At 39.0% G+C, this 26,070-nt stretch overlaps 1 protein-coding gene across 3 annotated transcripts in view; it reads right to left on the reverse strand.

Annotated features, from left to right (window-relative positions):
* Positions 1-291: 291 nt before the first annotated feature.
* Positions 292-26,070, reverse strand: part of MTOR (mechanistic target of rapamycin kinase) — a 71,606-nt gene continuing 45,827 nt past the window's right edge. For all 3 annotated transcript variants that reach the window (XM_058039254.1, XM_058039253.1, XM_058039255.1), the window contains 27 exons: positions 25,460-25,575; positions 24,048-24,125; positions 22,910-23,017; positions 20,364-20,489; positions 19,581-19,712; positions 16,264-16,379; positions 14,513-14,630; positions 13,600-13,806; positions 13,033-13,133; positions 12,603-12,699; positions 10,699-10,797; positions 10,050-10,172; positions 9,271-9,453; positions 8,540-8,674; positions 8,077-8,251; positions 7,339-7,474; positions 6,530-6,677; positions 5,799-5,921; positions 5,502-5,584; positions 4,495-4,567; positions 3,855-3,929; positions 3,244-3,379; positions 2,871-2,936; positions 2,647-2,727; positions 2,286-2,366; positions 1,755-1,860; positions 292-1,260 (listed from right to left, as the gene is read on the reverse strand). In XM_058039254.1, the coding sequence (XP_057895237.1) occupies positions 1,245-1,260; positions 1,755-1,860; positions 2,286-2,366; positions 2,647-2,727; positions 2,871-2,936; positions 3,244-3,379; positions 3,855-3,929; positions 4,495-4,567; positions 5,502-5,584; positions 5,799-5,921; positions 6,530-6,677; positions 7,339-7,474; positions 8,077-8,251; positions 8,540-8,674; positions 9,271-9,453; positions 10,050-10,172; positions 10,699-10,797; positions 12,603-12,699; positions 13,033-13,133; positions 13,600-13,806; positions 14,513-14,630; positions 16,264-16,379; positions 19,581-19,712; positions 20,364-20,489; positions 22,910-23,017; positions 24,048-24,125; positions 25,460-25,575 (3,038 nt within the window). In that variant the 3' untranslated portion in view covers positions 292-1,244. The remainder of the gene's footprint in view (positions 1,261-1,754; positions 1,861-2,285; positions 2,367-2,646; positions 2,728-2,870; positions 2,937-3,243; positions 3,380-3,854; positions 3,930-4,494; positions 4,568-5,501; positions 5,585-5,798; positions 5,922-6,529; positions 6,678-7,338; positions 7,475-8,076; positions 8,252-8,539; positions 8,675-9,270; positions 9,454-10,049; positions 10,173-10,698; positions 10,798-12,602; positions 12,700-13,032; positions 13,134-13,599; positions 13,807-14,512; positions 14,631-16,263; positions 16,380-19,580; positions 19,713-20,363; positions 20,490-22,909; positions 23,018-24,047; positions 24,126-25,459; positions 25,576-26,070) is intronic.

Below are 26,070 nucleotides of genomic sequence, written 5' to 3' on the forward strand. Positions count from 1 at the left end.
AAGCCCAGGGAATCCCATCTAACACTCCATGCTGTGCCCCTGAGCCCAAGGAAACTGATGTTCTTATCACACAGATGACATCTCATCTTTTGGGGTTGCACAGTCACAGTTTGTTTATACAACTGACAGACTTAATTGAGCTGCTGTCAGAAGGGAAATAAAGCCAATGACCTGAAGTGATGTACAAAAAGACAAATCAATGGCAACAGGAACCTTAAAAAAAAAATGTAATCTGCTTCCCTGTCCCTGCCTAAGAAAGACTTAGGAATGAACAAGAACACAGCCAAAGTGTTTACATTTTGATGTAATTTATTGGCACAAAAATATGCAAATACAACATGGCATCTAAACATGGCTACTCTGTTGTATTTTGTGCATTGTTTTTAATATTTTTAATTCATAAATCATAACTTCACCTTCAACCTCATGTTTAATAGCCATTATTTTCCATTTCAAGTTACAACCAGTTCTCCCCCATCTGCCTCCTGTGCCAAACCCTAACTTTCCCTAGGACACTGCTTTTTAACCCAGACACTGCAGGAGGCTCCTAAGTGGTTTATTTGTACCCTGCATCCAATGTGCCACCGATCACTCTGCACAGAGGCACCCCAACTTTGCTCAGGCGCAAGGTTTTCAAATCTCGGATGTGCTCAAAACCCTGATCTAGTCAGAAACACAAATCCTGAACTAGTGTAATGAGCAGATAGACAATTTCCAATTTTGGGCCAAGAATCAAGTTTGAAAACAAGGTACAGGAGGAAACAATGGTAAAATTCTACTTATCTCTCTTTCCAGTTATGCAGCTCCCCCCAAACCTAAACAAAGCCTCCTGCACAAGCGCATGTAGCTCACTGCACCCACATCAACAGGAATGACAGGGCAATAATTAACCTGCAAGTTACTTAGTTACATTGCAAAGTGAGTGAAAACCCGTATAGTTATGTTCAATGGATCTCCAGTTCCCCAAAGACAAAGTGGAACCATAGACATCTGTGGTACAATCAGTCTTCACTGTCCTGGAAACCCAAATCAAGTGTTTTGTTTCAGACAGCTTGTTTTCCCGACAGCAGCTATACATTGGCTTACACCAACTTTTAATATACAATAACTCTTTTCATTTACATTTAAAAATATTTGACAAAGGCTGTATTTCAGTCCAACGTTCCATTCGTGTTTGTAGAAGAGCAAGTTTGGAGTGAAAAAGCCTCCAGAATAAAAGGCTGTGCATACTCTGGAATCTCCTGTTACCAGAAAGGACACCTAAAGAAAATAAAGATATTGTAATAAAGTTGACTTGCATGTAGTTTCACAAAGACAACACTGAGAAGGACTGAGATTCCATACAGACTAGGCACCATGTGAGCACAGGCAAAGTTGCCAGGTGATCTTTATCACTTTTAAACATTAGCAGGAAAGAGATTTATTTCCTTAAGCAGAGTTCTAAGTTATCTAACTCTCAAAATGACACTAAATCATCTCTGTTTTATCCTTCAGTGTAGCTTATTTCAAACATTTAAAATGTAAAATCCTTGTCACTACTTATAACAGCAGATTTCCTAGAGGACTGTCTATGGCAGTCTACTTCCTAGAGACTGTCTGTGTCTATTGCCATGGGATTGCAGAATCTACCAGATCAGATGCAGAATGTGCTATGGCTCCTACAAATAAACTGCTCCAGTGAGGTTCTCTTTAGCAGTTCCCTGCTCAGACTGTTCCAGAGGAGTTTTTCCAGGTTAGCTGAGTGACAAACTCACCATCCAATGTAGCACTGGCACAGGTTCTCATGAGAAGTTGCTTGTTTGATGAGCAGTTCTACTTGTGTGGGTACATCGAGGGTTTCGTCATGAGAGAAGTCTCGACCTTTGAAATTGAAGGATGAAAAAAAACCACATAAGGAGTCACAAATCCTGGTCCTAATCCCTTCAAGTACATTTTCTGCCAGGTGGGGAGTAGTTTCTTATAAACTTTAAAAGTGTAAAATTTTGCAACTAAATACTGCAAACCATGAAGCCAGGACAGTAGAAAGTCAACTTTCACTAACCAGCTAATACATGCAAAATATTAAGTCTTTGTAGTTACAAACACCTCTGTACTTTTCAGTTCAAACTTATTTGCATCTAAATGCAAGCAGAGTCCTTGGGTTTTGGACAAAACCAGGAAAATGGCCTCATCCACTTAATCAGAATATGCTAAATTAAAGGTTTAATACAAAATACAAACACCAAGGACAGTGCTGATCCATTAGAATTTAAGTTTCTTTTATATAAACAAAACCAAACACTCACCAGTGAGCTTATCTCGAACCCTGTTGATGATCTGAATTGCCTTCTTATTTAGGGCTTCTGGCTTCACCAGACCATCTCCTACTAAAAGAGAGAAACAGGACACAGAATAAGCACTTCATCTGAGCAATAAAAAGCATTTGTACTGCTATTAGATGTGCCCTTTCCAAATACTATTTTGAGAGCAAACCTAGATGCATTTTCTACAGATACAACTCTTCGTGGGAGCTGAGAACATAGATAATTTTTATGCTGACAAGAGACTCTATCTGTCCCATCTCATATAATTGCATTTGGATAATGATGAAATTTTCTGATCTAAGAACAGCTTCTGGATCAGTATAGAAACAACAATGAAACTCACTGAAGGAATGGATGGATTCAGGCACTGTGGTTCCAGTTTTTTTATGGGATGTCTCGCCCAATTCCACACTGTCCAACATTTCTATTGAAAACAACATGAAAACAACAAAAGCATAAATATGAAGCTTAAAAGCAGCTGAAATATTCTTCTGGAAACATTAGCAAGACTGCTAATCAGCTAATTTGAAGAGCATATTTGTGACATCTTCCATCTTTTCTACTCACCTACTGACTGACTGGTTGAGTAGGAGTCTGTTCTTGTTCGGGAGCGCTTATTGCCCTTTGTATTTGCTGCAAGAAAACAAGGAGTTGGAAAGGATGAACTGCAGTTTCAGTGTTTCAGAGCAAATTTGTCCACAAAAAATACAGATTTGGTTGCCTTTCTCCTTCTCCAGATTTGATGTCACCTGAAAATAATTTCCATTTCCTGATCACTGCTGTCATTTCGTATTAAAATCCCTAAAACTGTGTGCACACAGCAATAGCACATGCAAACTAACATTTAGATCAGATTGTTTGAAAACACACTGGATTTCAGGCTTCTGGATTTCTTGTATGCATATTCGCTTGCTGTCAGTATTTTATCAGAATCACTTACTGTCCATCAATCTCCAATTCAACAAGGGATCATAGACAAAGGCCTCCAGCACAGCCATGACACTGTCCTTGTGCTCACGCAGCACCTCCATCACTGTGTGACAGGTGATCCTATAGTTCCCATCAAGGCCTGTCACCTTTGGAAGGAAAAGAAGTGAATCAACAGCTTTGTTCACTCTGCAACACTTAGGGAGCAGGAAGTAGCTTGGAACTGGAGTTGTCTATGCTTTGTTCATTAATAGAACAATACATACATTAATTACAAACTAAGAAGCTCTCTTCTCCATGAGGATGATCTTTATAAAGTACCATGCAACTGACTGTGTCTGCTTGATAGAAACAGCTGTTTGAAATGGGGAAACTAAGGAAGGCCTAAGAAATTAGAGGAATTTCAGGGTAGTTTATTTTCTAACTAAAAAGTTGCTTTGCACTGTAATGTACGGCAGATATCACAGGCAATGTTAACTCACAGAAAACCAAGCTTAAATATTAACACCTCAGGTTCTTAAGGAGTGGAAAAGTTTAGCCACAACAAAAAAACCCATGAGAAACTGAGAAATGGGTGCCATTTTCACTAGGAACAGTCCCCTCCAAATCAGAGGGAATTCTTACCTCCATAGCATTTGTCAGCATCCTTGTTAATCTAAATGGAATCTTCTCAGGGAACTTTTCTCTTGTCATTGCAACCTAAACACACGATGATGGAGAACAAGTAAATTAATAGCTAACTTACTTTTAAAAAGTTATTAAAAATTAACTTTTAACCTAACCCAGCATTAAGATCCCAGTATTAAGTACTGGGGTCTTTTTGCTACAATCTTGAAGGTTTTATTCCAAATAGGAAATAAAGTCACAGCTTTATGTTCCTCAGTTTTCACAAATTACTCAGAGAAGCTGGATGATAAACTTGATAACAAAGGGAAAACTCAAGTGCCCAGCAACACAGACTGCCTATCAGCAGCTTAAATTGCTCCAAGAAATTTAATGGAAATGAAATTTCATGGACACTTCCACGAAACTTCCATTAACATTTCTTTGCTTGTTCCAGTGGTCACATAATCCCCACGACATGCTTCTGAGATAAAGTGTCTTCTATTTTATAGACAGATAAAGGGAGGCTCAAAAGAGAGCCAAAGGGTTTGCCCAGGATCAGACTCCAAGGTCAGTTTGTCCTGGCTTATAGATTAATTTCTGTTCCACCAGAAAATGTGAAATATTACTGAAAATGTCATGTCCAAATACACAGGCTTACCTCAAAACAGTCCCCAAAGTCGATATGCAGGATCTTTCCACTCAGCCTGTCTAACATCAGATTGGAAGGGTGTCTTTGGTGAAGGAGTGGGACAAAAAACAGACCATCAGTGACAGACCATTACAAAAAACCCAAAGTAAATCACAGCAGCTTCAATATATTTATCTTCATGAGCAAGAGCAGCCAGTGGTAGCTTGCTTGTCTGAGATCTTCAATCTCAGGATGACCAGGAAACTTTCCTGACAGTGTGTTTTGTAATTACCTCTCACAAGTAAGAGATTTTCTCACCTTGGAAGATAAATAACCTCCTGGGCAAGAATGATCAGTACATTTTTTGGATATGAATATTTATTTTTCAGTTAGGATAAATTTTTCCACTTGTTTTATGCTTTTTCTTTTTTTTTTTTTTTTTTTTTTAGTGTAGAAAAATGTAATGCATTATGCTGCACTTGAAGTAACACAAATTGTTTTACCACCAACAGAGAAGAAAATCAATCCAGACTAGCAAAACTACAGAGCTGAATTCATGCTTACATCTTCCAATTTTGTCTTAATTCAATTTTCAAAGGTTTATAACTTCATGTTAGAGACTTTAAATCAAATATACATTGTCTTTAAAAGTATTTTGGAAGTTATATTGTTAACAAAACGGATGGAGAAAGATTTCCCATTCTGTGAAAGGGCAAAATTAGAACTTGTGGTGGTCCTTAATCCTTTATGTAGTTCCATGTGCATTCACTTCAAAAAGGAAGAAGGTCTTACTTGTACTCAAGATACAAAAATTGCATTTCATACCTGCTGTAGTGCTGAAAATAACAGCATATATATATATATATATATATAATATTATATTATATATAAAAATAATTAAGACCTGAAAGATGGTATCACTACAACTCAGCAGAAAACACAATGGAAGATGTTATCACAAGAACAGGTTCAGGAATGAACTGATGCCTTCACAATCTGTGTTTTTAAATAAAAGAAACCTTTACAGTTTTACTTACCTGTCCCCAAGGCCCAAAATGTACCCAACCATTGACATCACAGCCAGTGAACGGGTGTAATTTGTTCTTCTGTCAAACCATACCTAAAGTGGAGACAAAACAGAAATAAACAAAATACAAAGAAACCCAAAATAAATTGAAAATAAAATAAAATTTAAAAATGCAAAAAATAAACCAAAATACATGTTCTGCAGTGATACAGCTGGGGTTTAGGATAAATAAACTCCATTTCTCACTCGTTCTGCAGAGAAGATAATTACACACTCTGCTGTTTGCCAGTTCTTGTGTTGCACTCACCTCTGAGCTTGGACTTTTTAACCACAGCAGTTTGGCAAGGTCATCCCCAGCTGTGTTATTGACAGCATGTTCAAATACTTCTACTTTCTGCATCAGAGTCAGGTGGTCATAGTCTGGAGCCATCTGTAATTCAGAAGTGACATTCAGCAAGTTAAAAAGCCACTTCCAGTAGCTTCTGGTTGTACTGTGAGAAACACAGTCATCATAAATAATTTCATATCAAGTTTATACTTAAACTGACCAGTTTGTTTCAAACACAGTGAGATAATCACACAACAGTGAAGAATTGTTTTTAAATGGGATAGCAAACGATTTAGTATCCACAAAGTCAGCAGCCCACAGCCCTTTTAGTTAAAAAATTTGCACAGATAAGTATTTTTCAAAAACCATTATCCAAATAAGTCTCCTGGGCTTTCCTTTTTGACAGGAGATTTCAAATTTTCTTGTAGTGTTCACTTTCTCCAATCTGTCCAATTTTGGTCCTGCTGCTTAGACACAACGTTTGTAATTACAGCAGCACAGCACCTTGTACGAGACACACCACAGCCATGCAAAATTCCCAACACACACCACTTACCAAATAGCAACACCTTGTGCTCACTAACTCTCATCTAAATATGTTTTATTTACTGTAACAATCAGAAAAGAGGCAGAGGAAGAAGCCTTGCATAGTTTTCCTTCACTAAGACACTGGTGGGCTAAAAGAATGTACCAGAACCTTTGCTCCTTACCCTGAGCATGATGCGGTGCTCGATGTTGAGCAGGATCTTTTTCTTCTCCCTGTAGTCCCTGATAAGAGCGTGCAGGGTGTCACAGTGGGGCACCCAGCCAATTAATCCTGAATTTGTAGACAGTGGAATGACAGCATATCTCTGGATGCTGTGGGAAAAAATAGAAAATCACAGCTCAAATTGTTGTAGATTGTAACTTAATATTTGAGATGTTTAAAACAACTACTGTTAAATCTGATTCTGGTCCAAATTGTCAAATGTTGCTCTGCTTGTCTTTTCAAAGAGATTTCAAACATCCATTTTGCACAGATTGTTGCCAGGTAATCCACAGACAAGCTCAAAGTTTATGTGGTTTTTACTGAAAGGCTGCTTTCAGAAAGTACATGTTATTCACCCACAGTGATCTGTTATCTGCACAGGATATTTGATGTGTTCTTGCTTGGAAGACACTGCAGAATTGCACTCAGTGACTCTTCACCAAGCTATTTAGAGACTAAAATAAAAATCTTTGGCAAAACCCCATTCTCAGGCTCCTAAGTGCTCAAGGTGTCTTGAAATAGGCATTGCTTCAAAGACCATAACAATTTACAAGACAGGACTTCAAATAAATAAAACAAACAATCCCTTCTGATACATTTCCTCCATGCTTGATTTCTATGAACGCTGGTTTCCTTTTTAATGAACTTAGTTCCAAGATTTGCCATTTCTTCCCAACACCACTGCTTGTGCCAAGGTTTACTTGCAAAGCTGCAGCTGTGTAAGGAGTCACAAATGCAGAAGCATTTTCAGTGATTACACAGAGCACACACCTGAGGTTTTTACGAAGAGAAGTTGGGTCATTTGCTAACAGAGTGTTGACCAACCCAAAAAGCTGCATCACTCTTTCATCTTGGCGAAGGTCTTCGTGGCCTTTCAGAAGGAATACAAACTCATGGCCATTGCTTCCTGCAAAAAGAATTAGGGCACAAAAGTTTATTCTCATTGAATAAACAGACAGGAATAAACACACATGCACCCAAAACTGGAAAGTGTGGCAGTCAGACTGTGACGGTGTTCACAGGGGTCTGAGAATGAGAGAAGAGATGAGGATCTGACTCCATGTTTCAGAAGGCTGATTTATTATTTTATTATATATATTATATTAAAACTATACTAAAAGAATAGAAGAAACCATTTCATCAGAAGGCTGGATAAGAATAGAAAACGAAAGAATGAATAACAAAGGCTTGTGTCTCAGACAGAGAGTCTGAGCCAGCTGTGATTGGCCATTAATTAGAAACAACCAACATGGGCCAATCACAGATCCACCTTGTTGCATTCCACAGCAGTAGATAATAATTGTTTACATTTTGTTCCTGAGGCCTCTCAGGTTCTCAGGAGAAAAAATCCTAAGGAAAGGATTTTTCAGAAAATATCATGGCTACATTTGACTGATTAAGAAAAACTTCACCTGAAAGGAAAGGTTGTAGAGGTAAATATATAGTTGGACCTAAGAGCAACAACTGTTTAAATACTGGAATAGCAAAGTGAAAACTGCTCTGTCTCACCCATTAATGTCAGCTTCCTGGGTCTCTGCTTGGAGGTGATGACCTGCAGTGAGGGAGCGATGGACTGGATCCGGATGATGGGCTGGTTGGGGTCGTACGTCCCTGGCACTGCCAACTCCAGATCCCGGCACATCAAGAGTTTTGGTGACACGTACTGGAGCTCCAAAGAAGTGAGCTACCAAAACCAAAAGAAATACAACCCCTTAGAATTTCAGTTCAATCTCACAGGAGCATCTGAAGTGTTCATGCTGTCAAGGGACCTAAAACAGTTCAGGCCGTGACCAATACTTCAGGTATTTGCAGGAATTGGTGCATAAACACAAAAATTGCAGCAAACCCAATGCAGTTATTTCCAGAATACCTAATTAGTATGTTTTGAATAACCAGAAAACAGAAAGCAAAGGTTGGTATACTGACAACTTGCACTGTAAGACCCACAAAAGATCTGAATCTCCCCCCTCACCTGTGGCAGCTGCTTTGAGATCCGTCGGAACACATGATAATAGAGATCCCAAGCCTGAGTTAGGTCTTTGACATTTCCTGATTTCATATACTTCCTGCACCACTCCTGAGCTTCCATGAGATCTCTGCCATAGGCCTAGGGATTCAAAAAACAGAAAAATGAATTTCAACAGATTGTAGTGTAACAGGTGGAGCCCACTTAACACCCACAAAGAGCATCAGTCTCTTTTCAAGCTGCACTACAAATACCTGATCTCACATTTTTATAGCAGATTCGAATTTTATAGCATTTTTATAGCAGATCCAGAAATTCCTGGATCCAAGATCCGCATTGAATTTATCAAACAACATTGCTCACAAGTAGATTTCATTATAGGAGGAACTGACTGCTTAGAAGCACCCTTTAACAGTAAGCTTACAAGCTCAGTGAATTCTGTTATCTGTGCTAGTGCTTACTGTGAACAAAGCAGAATAATTAACAGCAGAGCAGTCACTGTTTTATGGTCCCTATCAGACACCCTGCCAATATAAGACTCCAGGGCAATTCAGACTACCATGGCCTCTTATAGTCACCAAAAGTGACACAGATCTGAAGATAAACATCAATAATGAAATCTGCAACTAACATAATGAGTGCCAAGAGATTCACTTTTTCTGTTAAATGGCAAAGGTTCTTGTAACACATCTGGGGCAGCTGTTCCTGCAGAACACCTCTGGGCCATTTGCTGATACCTGATTGAAGGATGTCTCCTTTAAAGTCTGAGGCCCTCGCTCCATCATGGCATGAAGTGGTTCCAGCACCTCAAACATTCCCTTTACATTTCTTTCTCCAAAATACAGACGAGATGCTTCCTCCAACCCTTCATGCCACATCTCATGCCACAGGATGGCCACACGAATCAGCTCTTCACTCACCTGTTTTAGGACAGAAAAAAAGATTAAACATCTAAAGAAATCCCTGGGACTGGGTCCTGACTTAAAATTGCAAAACTCTTCTCTAATGTTATGAAGTATTTATTCCTGGAAGCCAGAGGGAGCCACAAGAACAACCATGGTGATGGCACATTTTTTCTGTAAGAAGCCAACCACGCTTTTCTCACCTTATTTATTACCTTTGAAATTTTCTACATGTTTGTGCAGCTTGGCCTGAAGCATTATTTGTCATTTATTCATAGAAATCTTTATCAAATTAATTATATTACTCTGTCTATGCTATGCTCAGTAAGTTTTGTTTCTACTTCCCATTAAGCAAAACCACCTCTTTATGGAACAAAGATTTTTCATGTATTTCTTCTCTAAATTTATTCATAAGGAAACACAAAAACTTAGTGTGTGAATTATTGTAAAAGGGAAGCATTCTCTGGAAATTACATGGATACTGTAACTTCTACCAGTTGCAAATACCTCAAATTAATTACACTTGAAGAGAATCAACAATGAATGGTCATTTTGTGTTACTATAACTGACATCCATCCATCCAACATAACACAATGCTACACTGAGCACTCACCATCATTGCCTGCTGCACCAGAGTGTTGCTATGCTCACACATGTTTTTCAAGATCTTATTTGCAGCATTGTGCCGAGCAGTGGTCGTGGATTTAGAAGCCACAGTCAAAGGATAGATCAAAGCCTGCAAGGGACAGCAACCAGTAATGCTTTAGAACCCCAAAGAACAGCTACATTAATAATTGGCAAAGCATTAACATTAGCCCTAGGAATCAACAGGAGGAAGCAAGCTTGCTTCTGAAAAGCAGTGATAGGAATTTACTACTGAAATTCTTCTGATCCAACAACAGGCTGTCAAGACTTTAATTCACTGAATAGCAGAATGACATTGAGAGCCTCTTTCAAACTGGAAGAACAAAAATAGGTCATAGGATTTTGTGATATTCCACACTGGAAAGAAATTTAGATAAAACCTGTGAGGAAGGTTCTCAGACATTCAAGGTGATTTGCACTGCCCAGCAGACATTAAATTACATTACACAAAGAGTTCTTCCAGGCTGCATGCTCATTCACCTCCTTCCCTTTTTATGTGAAGTGCTGAGGTGAAAGCAGCAGCAGCAGCAATAGAAACTGCCCCCATCTTCACTGCCACCCCTTGCTGTGAGCCCTGTGCAGCACTGCGAGAACTGCTGCTCTGACCCCCGGCTCACCTGCGGGTGGTAGCGCCCGATGTCCGTCAGCAGCTGGTGGATGAGCCGTCCCACCAGCGGCCGGGGGGTGTCAATCCTGGCGATCAGCTGGGGGATCACCTGCCACAAGGAGAGGAGAATAAACACTCCTGTCTACAGCATCTGCAGGCAGCCCCCAGCGAGGGGGAGAGAATGATGAGGAGGATTCCACTGATAGCAGAAGGCTAATTCATTACTTTAGTACACTATACTATTCTATACTATATTACACTATTATACTAGGTTATACGGTGTAGTTTATTATACTATATTATTCTGTACTGCATTGAGTATAGAATAATGTAGTATAATAAAGTATGTGGTGTAATATATAATAATATAGTATAATAAAGTAATTACATAAATATATAATTACTTTATTATAATAATTTAGTATAATAAACTATATATATAAGTATAGATTCATATATACTATATATTACATTATATTACACTATATACTTTATTATACTCTATTATTCTACACTGTGTAGTGTACAGAATAATATAGTGTTATATTCTATATATTGACTATACATAGTCAATAAAGTATATAGTGTAATATAGTATAGAATAATATAGTGTAATAAAATAATATTATAAAAAAATATATATACTCTATTATAGTAATTTAGTATAATAAAGTAAGTATATATATAAGTATATATACTATATATTACACTATATACTTTATTATACTATAATATCCTATACTGTGTAGTGTATAGAATAATATAGTATAATAAAGTTTATAGTGTAATATAGTATAGAATAATATAGCATAACAAAGTAATTATATATTATATAAATATATAATTACTTTATTATAATAAAGTAATTTAGTATAATAAATGTAGTATAATAAAGCTTAATTTATACATTTAGTATAACAACACTTAGTATAATAAAGTATATAAATGAATAAGTAAATAAGCAAGTAAATATACATATATTTACATATACATATATACATATACATATATATATATATATATAACACTATATTACATTACATCTAAACTGAATCTGCCAAGCACCCAACTCTGCACACACTGCACAGAATCTTGTGACAGTCCCAACACACACACACACACCTGGCCCTGACAGGCCAAGGAAACAAAACCCCATCACTGTGGGTAAACAATCCCCATATTGCATTCTACTTTTGCACAAACACAGGCACAGCAAATGATAAAAATTGTTTTTCCTTTCTCTGAGGTTCAGAGAATGTGAAACCCAGAAATATTCTTGGGAAGAGCTGTGCCTTGCTTTTCTCTGTGAATAGAAATGTGGTGACACCTGTTATCTCATGTGTTCAGTGCCCCAGCTGTTCTGCCCCCTCCTAGAGACCTCACAGTCTAAAGCAGACAGGGAAGCCCACCACTCATTTTTGAGCTGGTCAGAGGGTAACACAAGGTTCCCAACAGAAATGTACAACAGTTCAATGAGATTACAACTGTTCTGTGCAAAACTGTCACAGGATCCTACTAAAGAAAGATGCTTCTTTAAGTATAATGCTTAAATAGGAAATAAAGTATTTTTAAATTTAATTACAAGAATCAAATTCTACAATGCAATCCTTAAATAGACTGTGAACTACATCAAAGCAGGACAGTGGTGTTTTCTACTTGATGACCACTGGATGCATGTCATCTTTAATTTAAGAATTTTCATTCTTTCACATTAATATGCACTAATCTGCATATAAATACAGAAACATTTCTCATTTTTCTGTTCAAGATGCTTGTTAAATCAGTCACAGACTGCACTGCACACTGCTCTCAGCACTCACCTGTGGAGGATTGTTCACCAAGGGATCATAGTAGATATCATGCAGCAAATGCCCAAACTACCCCAGAACTGTGATTTCTCTTTGTGTTATTTACCTGCAGCCAGGTGTCTATTTGGATTGCCTTGACTCCTTCCACCAAAGCCTCATTCACATCAGGCCAATGACCATAGTCAAACCACAGAGTAAGGACTCTGAAAAAGAGAAATACTTTTGTTAGGAACAAACAAACAAACACACAACCAAAACAAAACAAAAAAACCCACCAACTAACCAACAAATAAAACCCCATCACAAAACCCCCAAACAAACAAACAAAAAACCCCCAACCCAAATCCTATTTACAAGGAACTTTTCTTCCCACAGCCCTCAGAATGCAGGGATAATCCATCCAAAAAAAATTAGCCTGGACCAAAGCATTCACTTAATTCAACCATAACAAAAAAGGGCAGAAATGTCTTCTACATAATCTGAAACCATGTGTTCTTATCAGCTGGATTTCATTTACTATGTGCTTTATTATGTACCTTAGAGTGTCTTGCAGGTTGTTTCCTCGAGACAGAGAAATGGATCTGAAGAAACCCTGGACAGCAGGGACTGTGTACATCAGGAGGGTCTTGGATAAATCCTTTTGGAATGAAATTGCTGCATTAGTTCTATGCAAACACATCAGCCCACATGAATCCTAAACTCAAGAAGGGGAAAGAGGAAGAAATATGTGGAAATATAGACCTAATCCCCATTGTAGCTGACTTCTGCTCCTATTCTTCTCCTACAGGACATGTTGCTCCTAGAATTTTATGTTTTGATTGACTACACAAAGATCTTTCAGGCAGGCAGGGAAAATGCTGTTAAGTGGTTTTATACTTCAGTTTGTTCAGCCTAAAAACTACCTTACTATAACTGGTAAATGAAAGAGATTCCTCAGAGTCTTCCATGAAGGGCCTAACCAGCAGAATTTGTTAATGCTCTGTATCCCCTATCACAGCCCATTTAGCTAATAATCATCTGTGTTAATTTAGCCCATGATTTTTTTCCTGTGTCTAAGCAGTAAATACCAATCTCTCAAGAAGAAGAGGGAGGAAGGAGGGTACCTCAGTGACTTTTTTCTGCACTGGGGATGGGATGGGGCTGTTCTCAGTGCTCTCTGCATCACTCTCACTGTTGCTGCCCTCCGTGTTGGCGCTGGTGATGCTGGCGCCGCTCGCATGACGCAGTTTCTTCTTCTCATCTCTGGCCTGGTTTTGATGTTTATAGTGAAGCACTGCCTCAAAGTTCATCACTGCCCAGGCATGCCAGGCCTGCCAAGAGGACAGAACACAAGTCAGACTCCTTTCTGCAACTGGCACTTCCTAATTGTTAAATATAATCCAAACTTTCTGTGTCTGCAAAGTAATATCCTGCAGACAACACAATGCTTTTTAATTTGAACTGTCTCATTATCTTAAATAATATCATGTTGACTTCTTGGCCTGGAACTCCCTGTTGAATAGTAAAGCAAATGAGGTCTGTACCAAAAATTAAATTATATCTGCATATAGCTTGATTTTTCAAAGGCTAAAATGAAAATTAATATGTTAGGCCTCGGGGATGTGTAATGGGAAAAAAAATACAAGAGATGGCTGCCCCAGAGAAGATCTGGCACCAAATATTAATTGAGATATCACAACCACGAAATCAAAGGCTCTTTGGAGAATTAACAACAGGGCTACTTTCCTTGTTTCAAGTATACTGACTGAGAACAAGTTAAATTTTTCCATTTTCTTTCTCCTTCATTGCTAACTGACAACAGGAGAGAGTCTTGAAAGCAAGATAAGAAACTGAATTGTGGCCTAAATCTCATTATTACCTTGGGCCACTTTCTCTGTTTTTTGGTTCTGTTTTGGTTTTTTTTTAATCCTACTGGCAGTAACAAGGCAGACAGTTATGGGAGGTCTTCCAATGAACACCTTCCTTTCCTGCACTATGGGATTTGACAAAATTTATCTGGAAATTTTCTGTACTGACCTTGTACCAGTTGCGATCATGCTCCGTTGCAGCACTGTAGTATTGCAAGACTTTGGGGATGGTGCTCTCATTGATGCCTTGCAGGTTCAGCTGCCACTCACCCAGTTTCAGGAAACACCTAGTTAAGCAAAGGGATTATTGATTCAAAAGCTAAAATAAAAACAAAGCCTCTGGATTAAAAGGCTAACTTGCTGTCTGGAGTCTAAAGGACATTCCATGTGGTGAATTCAGCCAGGTAGCCTCTCCTGCAGGCTGGATGCAAGATTCAAAATATCTCCATCTTGTTTGTAGCGTGAAACTAACTAGTTGAAGGTTTAATTTAAGAGGAAAAGTGGGGATCAAACTTTTTCCTCATCTGTATAAGTTATAAAATAAATGTAAGAAGTAGGTAACAGCAACACTGAAAGACTTCATCAGTCTGTGCTGATAAATCATACATGTGCTGCTGAGCTTACTGAGCACCACATGAATGAGCTTTCTGGGGAGAACACTGACAAACAAACAATGCAAACACAGAGGAACAGTTCTTCCCCCAGCCAGAACCCCATTAAGTCATTCCCTCCTAGAGGAAAGGAAAAATAACATTTTTACTGCAGCAGGGTGGGGTTGTCAAGGTTTGCCCAAAACTTAATACTTTGCTCCCTCAGCAGGCTTTAAATACCACAGTTAGGACATGGCTGTCCTTTCTGGATTTTGAGTTTTCCAGAAAGCATTGTGCAAGACAAATAGTGTATGCAAATCATTACAAATTTGTTTTTCATTATAGTCACTGAAAAAATAAGAGAATGGTTTTACCAAGGGCTCCCATCCTCATAAAAGCAAATTGAATGCACACCTCCCTTCAAAAAAAGCAAAGCTTCAATAGAAAGCACTATGCAATTTTTAATTTAAACTGAAAAAAACAGATCTGGCATCTACAGATCCACAGAGAAAAATGGAAAAAGGGTTTTTATGCAACAGTATTGTAAGAGACCATCACATGCTAGGCACCTACTGCCCAAAGCACTGCTGTTGTGCTTGGCAGCCTGTGCACTTCATACAGATATACCAGGCTTGTGTGGGGAGAGTTTCTTTCCCAGTTACCAAATCTCCTGAAAAGCAAAGAAACAGACATGCTGAGAGCTCTGCTCCTGCCAACGAGCCCAGGGCTGGAAAAATACAACCAGGCACCAGCAACAAATATAATCTTGTTTAGGCTGATGTGCCCCAGTGACATTTACTGAACATTACATGGTAGATAAGAATGTAATACTGTCACAGGATTTTATGAAAAATCCTTTCCTTAGGATTTTTTCTCCTGAGAAGCTGGGAGGCCTCAGGAACAAAATGTAAACAATGGTTATCTGCTGCTGTAAAAGGTACATCTGTGATTGGTCTCATGTGGTTGTTTCTAATTAATGGCCAATCACAGTCCAGCTGTCTGGACTGTCTGGTCAGCCACAAGATTTTGTTATCACTCCATTCTTTCCTTTCCTTTCAGGCCTTCTGATGAAATCCTTTCTTCTATTATTTTAGTATAGTTTTAATATAATATATATCATAAAATAATAAAACAGCCGTCTGAAACATGGAGTCAGATCCTCATCTCTTCCTGGGACACCTGTGAACACCACCACATAATACCAAAGCAGCTAAATGAGAAATCCTGTTCTTTTAATCATAGAATTTGTCTGAAATGTGTCACCCTCAGGGACCCTGCACTTCAGGAAAGGGTTCAGTTTGAGTTAGAGCTGAAGGGTGCCCATGCTGACCGTGCCATGAGTTTATGGAGCTCCTGTTTGTGCTGCTGGTCCTCAGTGGCGATGGCGTGCTGGGCCTGCTGCTGCATGGTCTGCACAAAGTGCTGCATGTGCTGGAATGCATCAATCTGCAAAGGATGGAGGCAGTCAGCACCACAGGCATAAATATCATTTCTCAAGGGAGAAAGACAATGTAGAAGTGATTTTCACAGAAATAAAAATATATGGTTTTGTTTTCTTTCAAAGCTTTTCACCCATTAATATCCCTCTAAAGTCACTTTACACTTTAAGTATGTCTAAATAAATGAAGAGGTTAGAGATTCTTATTGTCTCTGAAATTGCTAAACTGAGGAACAAATAACTGCATCCTTCCAGTGCCAGCACACCTTCACTGTCATACAGACAGAGAGCCAAAGGTATGACTGACCATAACTCATGATGGGCAAGAACTCCACTCTGCCAAAGCAACAAGGTCACCTGTACAGGGAGAAAGCTCCAACAGCAGAGAATGTCCCTGGGAGATACAGAGATGCATTTTCAGCTGAGCATGAACTTAGCCTGGCAATTGCAACCATCAAATGTTTATAGCTTACAGAGTGGATCTGACCAGGACAATCCTGAACAGACAGGATCACAAATCCAGAGAAGCCTACCTATAATATGCTATGGGCAGACAAAAAACCCCCAAAAACAACAACAAAAAAACCCCAAAAATCCAAACCCAAACCTACAAAAAAACCCCCAAAAAACCAAGTCAAAACAAAACAAAACAAAACAAAACAAAACAAAAAAACAAAGCCCCACAAAAACAAAAAAACAAAACCCATGACAATTTGAGAAAATAATGCCTGAAGGAAAACTTGCAGCTTTCTGATCTTCTCTGCTAACCTTTCAGCTTTGTCTGGGCTTGAAGTACACACCATGAGTTGTTTCAACAAATTAAAGTTTGGTTTTCTCCTAAAGTTATTGAAGAAGTTCAAATGTGTATTATTCCTTTGACAGAATATTATACAGGGCAGTAGTGCTAAAGCAACTTTCACTACCAAATTCTGAGGGAAAATACATTTTTAAAATTCCTTGGAAATTATTCTGGGGTAGGAGAACCCAAGAATAAAAAGTTAAAAAAAAAATTTAAAAAAAAATGCATTCATGCTTCACTGGAAAGAATTAAGAGTAAAGCTCCTGCAATCTGCAAGGTCATTTCAGGTTAAGAACTGCAGAATATGTAGTTAGAAACCTAATTTACTTCTGTGTGTCTATAGAAATGAGCTATGTTAGAGACAAAAACCACTTGAGCTCAAACGCCTCATCTACCCTGTTCAAATATCAGCACGCACAACTCAGTGCTGAGGAAAAAGGGTATTATCCAGGGTGAAATAAAAGAAAATAAAGGATTGTACTCATAACATTAATATGGTGCATTCAGGCCAGGGTGAAATAAAAGAAAATAAAGGATCGTACTCATAACATTAATATGGTGCATTCAGCCCAGGGTGAAATAAAATAAAAGATCATACTCATAACATTAATATGGTGGATTCCATAACTGGTAACCTAGACAGAAGGGACTTAGGGTGGTGTAAATAATGGTCTTATAAATAGTTATGCTAGACATCCATTAAAAACAGACAAAATATTTTGACAAACAGAATTACTACAGAATATTTTTATGTGCCACTCTCATATCTAGATACACCCAGCAATCTGGTCTTCAGTTTCCATCAATATTGAAAACTGATGGCCATAAACTGGCAGATGGAGCATTGAAGACTGAAAGCAGCAAGTTTTCCAGAACAAATTCCTAAGTTTGTATGCATCTTTTCTCTGGGATTTGGCTTAGAATGCAGCTGCTGGCAAAGGTCTTTGTTAGAAGAAATGTAATAGGGTTGACATATCAATTTTTATCTGTTGTTTAAGAAGACTGTTGTGGAGCTTTGCAAGTGCCATTTGGCTGGTTTCTTTCTAGATGCCAGCTTTTTTCCTGCTGCATTTGACAAGTACTGAAAACTGCCATTTTAGGTCAACAAAGGAACCCTGAACTGCTGAGTAGAAAAAAAAAAGTAATTTCCCACCATACCAGCCTATTTCAGCAGCTTATTACTTAGGATACCAAATCAAATGAACACACATACAGAGTTACATAAAACCACACACATCACCAGGTGTAACTATGTATTATTTATCTATTTTGGTATCAGTTTTCCCCCATCTTCAAGGGGTCCACTTATTGTCCCATCAGTTGATTTTAGACACATTATCCTACCCCCTTAATCTTTGTGCCTTCTCTCACTCTGCTTTCCACCACTGCACCATGTCCATCTACTTGCTGACCACAAGTCAAACACCACAAACACAGTTTCCCTCACAGAGACAGGCAGGGACCCCACATACTTCTGGGGTCATTTACTGCAGAGGGTAAGAGGCAATTTCACTGTTTTACAGAGCCAACAGCAGCTCCTTCTGCCTTTTTAATTCAAATAAAGAACAGTTAGTTGTGGCAATGTTCCCACAGCAATGGCTCTGCTCCAGTGCTGGCAATGCCAAGGCCGAAAAAATAAAGAAGATGTGGCAGAATATGAGGATAAATGGAGGCTTTAATGTATATTAAAAAAAAAGATAACTTATCCAGTCTGAAGCTTATTGGATTTGATTATGTAAATTCTCCCTGTGTTGCAATGTCAAAAACATTCACCCTGGGCTCTCTGGTGCCAAAGTGTTCCCATGACAAACTCTAGGTATTTTTCAGCTGTCTTTCAGTTAGAAATTTCCTATAAAATTGGAAATTTTCTTTAGTAAAAATCAGCTCTGCTCAGCAACTAAGTGCAAACTGTTCAGGAAACTTCTAAAACTGGCAATAAACTCCCCTCTACTTCCAAAACTGATAATAAACTCCCCTCTACTTCTAAAACTGGAAATAAACCCCCTTAACTTCCCTGTTTCTGCATGTGACCCTGAGCACAGGTACAGTGTTGAGACCCAGCAATCAAAACAGTGGATGAAAATTCACTGAAAAAGCAGCAAACTTACACAGGACAAAAGAGCTGCTATTGACCTTCAATCCTGGCTGCATCTTTTAGGTATCAGGTACTGGTTTAGTAAAAATAATATTTCCATATATTAAATAAAATTAGGGCCAGGTTTTCTCTGCATTACAGAGTTTCAAAGGAAATAAAAAGCTTATGATCTGAACAACAATAAGGAAAGGAATTAGTTACTCTGTTTTAGGGGAACAAAAGTAAAACATACAGCTTTGCCTTTGTTCTGTTGGCAGCATGAAGAGCTAACACTGCACAAAAGCTGAGCAGGGGAACAAGCAGGGTGCTCTGTACCTTCCGTGCACTCTTCCACATGTGCTTCATGTATGCATAGGTGACTTGGGGGTGCACTGTGGGCAGGGGGTGATCCAGCTGGCGAGAGGGATCCACTCCCAAGAGCAGGACAAGGGTCTTGTGGGCCAAAGCCTGGAGAAGTGGCAAAGACAAAAAGCAGGTTAGAACATAATTGTCACTGTTACTTCCAGCTCATATTGCTTCAGAATTGCCCTACACTATAAAAGTACCTCTGACCCTCCAGATACAACACAGACACAGCAGACTCCCTGGACTCATAGGATACCACATGATAAACCATATATCTTCCTTTGGATCAGAGCATTAGATTCTCATTTCAGAAGCCAGTAGAAAGTGTAAAGTATTTACACTATTTATTTTCTCTCTGTTTCAAGTATTTGGTGATAAATTTTGTGATGAATGTTAAAATAGGACTGTAATGTTCAACAGTAACAGCACATTCTAGATGTGACTCTCTGCTCTAGCAGAGATTATTAATAATCTCCAGTAGTGCATAAAGACTTCCAGTTACAGCATGCAATGAAAAATTGGCCCAGGAGCTCTCAGGTATATCAGTCCCACTAAAATAACCTTGGCTAAAAGCATGAACTTCATGCTGGTTACAATTTTACCATTTCAACAATTTCTGACTATTTCTTCCTCAGAGGAGAGCCCATCCCACTTGGGCAATGAAAGCATTTAGGAATGCTCAAGGCTGAAGCAGAACAGGATAGCAAATAATCCCAAAACCTGCAGAAGAGGACAGAGCCTGACAATGCTCACCAGCCTCCCACTCTTGCCACACAAGCTGGCATACTTGAGCCAAGTTCTCATGTCCTCATGAGGATTCACAACAAGAGATCGGACCATCAATATCCTCTGCCAGTCCTCCACGATGCGCTGACAGCCCTGAGAGGAAAAGAGAGAATTTGTGAGTGTTTGGTCTCCAGTGTACTGCACAGAACCTTGATTCAGAATCTGAAGGGAATTCCATCAAGATAGAGACTTCTGTGCCCATAATTCACAGGAACTGTCTATTGTGGCATTTGCATTCTCTGAATATGATTCCTTTGCCCAGGATTTTTCTCCTGGAAAGCTGAGAAGCCTCAGAGAAGAAGAAAAACAATCCTTATCTCATTTGCTTCTCCTGTGTTGTGCTCATGTGGGGGATGTGTTTGGAGATGGTTTACCAACAGGTGATTGTTTCATTGGTTTCATATTAATTGTTTTGACTCATTGGCCAATTGAGGCCAAGCTGTGTCAGGACTCTGGAAAGAGTCACGAGTTTTCATTATTATATTTTTAGCATTTTGTAAGTATCCTTTCTGTATTCTTTAGTATAGTATTCTTTAATATAATACAGTATAATAAAGTAATAAATCAGCCTTCTGACAACATGAGTCAGATGCATCATTCCTCCCTGCCACAGGGCCCACCATGAATCTACAACAGTCTATTTCTTTAACACTGCAGTGTGTGAGGAAGGTTCAGTCCCTGACTCTCCCAATCTGCAGGCAGCTCAGTGCCTGCAGTCTAATGATATGCAAATGATATGCTAAGCATATCTAATGATATGCTTTTCCTCTAACGGAAAGAGGAGAAAAGCTCCTAAAGCTGAAACACATTCATGAATCAGAAAAACTCTTCATACAACTCCAAAGTGAGTCAAAGTGCCTTCTCCACCTATTTTTGGTTTAAATCTCAACATGGAGATGGTAGAAAACCAAATGGTTGCAAAGATATTTTTGTCATTGCCCTTTTTCTTTGCCTTGCATGCATTCCTTTTGGAGGCTGGCACCTCTAAACTGGTTTTCTGCCACAAATGCAGCTCCAATTGCTGTGCTGCTTGTGCAAGCATTGTCTGGTTCTTGTCTGTCTGATGGGAGAGGCACAACACTCAGAGCAGGGTGAGTTTGTTTTTCAAACATTCAAGGATATTACAGAGACGTAGAATTGTGGAAGGGATGTAACAACTAAATCCATGGTGCTTGATGTAGTGGCCAAGTACAGGGTAACAGTCTATCCAAAGTTTCTATTCAACCAGAAACTACTTGATTTTGAGGTAAACAAAAGATTTTCCAATGACAGCAAGGACTTTAGCACCAAAGAAATTATTCTTTCACTTTTTCTTTTCTCCCAAGTTGAGGATTGGGAAGTTAGGAAAAGCTTGTTCCCTAATACCCAAATAAACTTCTTCCAACAGGCATTTAAAAACTATTATAAAACCCCTATAAAACATTCAAGAACTGCTTGTACTGCTTTCAGAACTATAAAAAGCTATATTCAGACATTACACTTCCTGCCACTTCAGCTTCTCTACCCCAGTGGAATGGTCCTGAGCTTTTCCAGACTGGAATGCAGATGGGAGACTAAAAGCTTTGCCACAGTTTCCCAAACAGCTAAAAAATATACAGCAGCCTTTCATAAGGTGGCAGATTCTAGCACTGCCAGGAAGTTCTTCCTTCAGGCAGCATTTCACCTCAGTTATGCCCTTTTTTCTTTTACCCCCTTCTCCTACAGGAATCACCCACCTTTATTTAAACAGTTTACTGTTATTAAACATTTTACTGCATCTGAGGACATTAACTTTCCCTGTAGGGATGCCTCTTGTAAGGAAAAAGTGTCAAATATTTGTCTGATTTAAATTTTCAGAGATACTTTGGATTTTTGATGTTTAATGTAAGAAAGGCACAGACTTCTCTTTCAATACTGGAAAATCAACATTGCTAAAAGTCTCTTCTGAAAGGTCAAGATTAATCATAGCACCATTTAGGTTGGAAAAGACCTTTATGATTATCAAGTCCAACCATAAACCTAACACAGCCAATTCCACCACTAAGCAATGTCCCTAAATGTTACCAATTAGCTGGAAATGTTCTTGTAAGAGGTCCAAAACAGGACAATCTTTTATTTTACAAGCATGTGAATTCTCTGACCAGTTTTCCAACATTTGGAGAGAATTCACTTAAAATCCAGCCGGCAGGTAAAAAGTTCAAACTAGCTTGATCTAAACCAGTATCTCCAGATATAATCCAATACTGAGCAGCCTTGGGGATGTTACTAGTGTCTCTTTTCTGTACACATCTATTTCAAGGTTTAGTTCAACCTTTTAAAGTGTCATATGAGCTGAGAACTCAGGAACATTAACTTGAGAAAATACAAAAGCCGAAATGAAACCCCAGGCAATGAGAAGCACAAAGGAGATGGAGCACACAGCCATGTGAGTATGGATGGAAAGAGACATTTGCTGAGCCACCACACTGACTCAGAAGGAAGCTATTCATGCCAGCCCATCAGCATCCCCATCCTGGACCTTTCCAGGGATGTACCTGCAGCCTTTCCCACCAGATCTGGCGGATGATCTCACGGCGCTCTGGGACAAGTTTGTACTGGATCACCTCTTCCAGCTCTGACAGCATCTGGCAGGATACCATGGCCTGAAGGGAAAAAATCACATTCCATCCCAATCACTGCAGAACAAATCTATCATTAAGGAGCAGTATTTTGGCATCAAAATTTGAAGTATATTGGCTACCCAACAGATAAAGGACCAACTGCTATATACTGGTACCTAGATGACCTGCTGATTCAAACTCAAACTAAATGTCAATTCTTATTGACATCCCAAATGTCAATTCTTATTTCTTTTGAGGGGGTGGACCTCACTTCACTCACTTTTAGTTCATCCCAAAGCTGCTCCTGCACAGTTGTATTTTTTATCTGACAACAGCCATTTAACTTGTGGGCCTACATAGGTCTTAATGTTGGAGACAAGCACTACTCTGAAGTTTTATGCAACTTTTAGAGATAGCCTGAAGCAGCAATGAAGGAAGGGAATGAAGGCTGAGTCTTGTGTTTTGTGTGGTTGAAATTATTAGAAAGCCTCTTTTTTCCAGCCCTGTGGCTGAAGAAGTTGTTGAGATTTGTCAGTTCTGCTTTTCAAGGTTGTTTATTTTCTCTAATCTATTCCATTCTTTCTCTGACCTGCTGAGATCTGTCTGGCAGGTCAGTTTGTGGCACACTGACTGCCCTTGGGGTGGTGTTAGCTTTTTATACTAAGAACTACATGTACTTTATTTACAATAATTTCCCAATACCTATCACCTATGTTAGACAATCTGTCTCTACTCTAAACCAATCCAAAAGTGCCACTATCACAGCAGGAGATGGAGGACAAGAAGAAGAAGAAGGACAGGACACACCCAGATTCCTCCATCTTGCCTCTTGAACCCCCATTCTAAAAGCCCCAAAATTCTACTTTTTCACCCTGTGACAAATTAACTATCATTCTAGTCAAACTCTTGTGGCTTGTAAATCCTCACACAAAGTTGGGAATTGTTTCCATGGGTTAAAATTGAAGGCACTGGTGTTTCTGACTCTGTGCCAAGGTCTCTGAGCCCCCTGCCAGGGTCTGGACTCCTCCAGGGCAGCCAGAGGGATGTCCTGGGTTCTGAGAGCTGCACTCACCCCATAGGCTCGACTGTAGCTCTCTCCTGCCATGGCAGTCAGCTCAGCATCCAGCAGGTCTCTGGCTTTGTCAATGCACTGAAATAGAAGAAGATTTTGGGGTAAAGGTAGTGTGTTTTATCTAGAGTCAACTGCTCAAGCTGCTGTTCCATCTCATGAACAAAGCTGGCATTGTTCTCACTTTGCTCTCTCTGGGAAAGGATCCTATAAATAGAAAGATCTGACAGGAAAACAGTGGCCAGGGCATAGATAAGGGAAGTCAAGGGACCTTCATTCAGCACCTGCACAGTTTGAAGTTTGTCTTCCTAGACAATCAAAGTTTGCAGTATTTCCAATCCTACTGTGACTGCAGAAATCATCATTAACATTTGTGGAGGAAAGGTTCACATTTTAGTGCAAAAGAGCCTAAAGAAATGTCTCTTGATACCACACAGTGCAAGAAAATAGCTTTCACTGTTTTACATAACCCAACAGGATTTTATGAATTTTACAGGACAGCAAATTTCATTCCTCATCCTCAAACTAAGACAGGCTCTTCAAGCATGAAATAAATCCTGCTCTAGTTCTAGTCATTATATAATCTCTCACCTATAGCTTTTCCTGTTTAAAATGTTAAAGGTTAATCACAAACTTTACCTTTTTGAATGCCTGGTTAATTTTACTGTGCACATCATCCAAAAATCTATCTATGGGTTTTGACAGCATAGATTGAATTACTCCTTTATCTAAGCTGGCAAGCCAGCACAGAATTTTGAGAAATGGGACTTGAGCTTCCTTGGAAAGTAAACAACACGTTTCACATCTGCAGAGTCACCCTGCAAATCTTATTTGTGACAAACAAGCATTACAAATACAATCATTACAAATACAATCATTACAAATACAAATTACAAGCTCTGTTTAATAGACTCATTCCTTGCCTTGGTACCTCAATTTAAGATTTGAGATTTATCAGTGCTACCAGAAAAATTCAGATTATTGTACATGATATATATGAGCACTTCACTGGAAAAGCTGTAAGAGACAGAAGTGCACAAAAATCCATGAGGAATCTTACAGGTGTCTCAGGCATTCCTGGAAATTTACAATCAATGCCTTTAGAACAGAACCTCTGCTGAGATAATCCTTGTGTCCTGCCTGTCTAGAAAAGAGGCACAGAATAAAAGAAGCCAAAAATTGACAGAGGAATTCTAATGTTCTACAGCATTGGATCACTGCTATCTGTCAATACATTCACTGCTATGTTTCTGGAAATATCAATCACCCAGGTCTAATATATCCATGGAAAACACATTATTGGGCAATTCATAAATTATAGACAACTGCTTTATTACAGGCTGTTTTTCCATGAAACTCGGCAGCCTAGAACATCTTAAACCAAATTGTGGGCTACCAATAAAGAGGATAATTACTTGCTGAGCCAGTGAGAAAAGGTCCTGATGCAGTGCCAGCACAGCCCTGTAGAAAGCACCATCGTGGGTGTCCCTGGGGATCATGCAGGTGTATTCTTCCATGCTGTCCCACTGACCTGCAGAGACACAGATATCCTCAGCAACACAACAGCTTTCCCTGCAGTGTGGGAGCAGAACAAATCTATGATAAAATGCTCAGACATCAATGCCAAGGCCTGAGTGCTGCATGGTACTTTTGCATTTCAGTCAGCTCTCCAACAGCTTGTCTTTGGTAGGGACACTGTTATATACATAAACATATACAGCTACAGACAAGAAAAAAAGCATTTTTCTTCTAGACAAATTGCTATCCTGGTGGCAAAGGTTCTTTCATTCTTTGTGATGAAACAATTCAAATTCTGACACTTCCAGAACATTTGAATGAATGAATGCCCTACAAAGCAAAAGATGAATTTTTCTCAGCAAAGGCTGGCAGAGAGCAAGTGATCCATCAGCCTCTCTAGAAAATATCTTGCTAACAACACAAATGGACATTTGGACCACTATAGATTTATTCACTTAAGATTGTCTACTCTGCAGACATAACCTCTAAAATGTTCTGCAGATAATGT

The sequence above is a fragment of the Melospiza georgiana genome, chromosome 22 (assembly GCF_028018845.1).
Source record: "Melospiza georgiana isolate bMelGeo1 chromosome 22, bMelGeo1.pri, whole genome shotgun sequence".
NCBI lineage: Eukaryota > Metazoa > Chordata > Aves > Passeriformes > Passerellidae > Melospiza > Melospiza georgiana.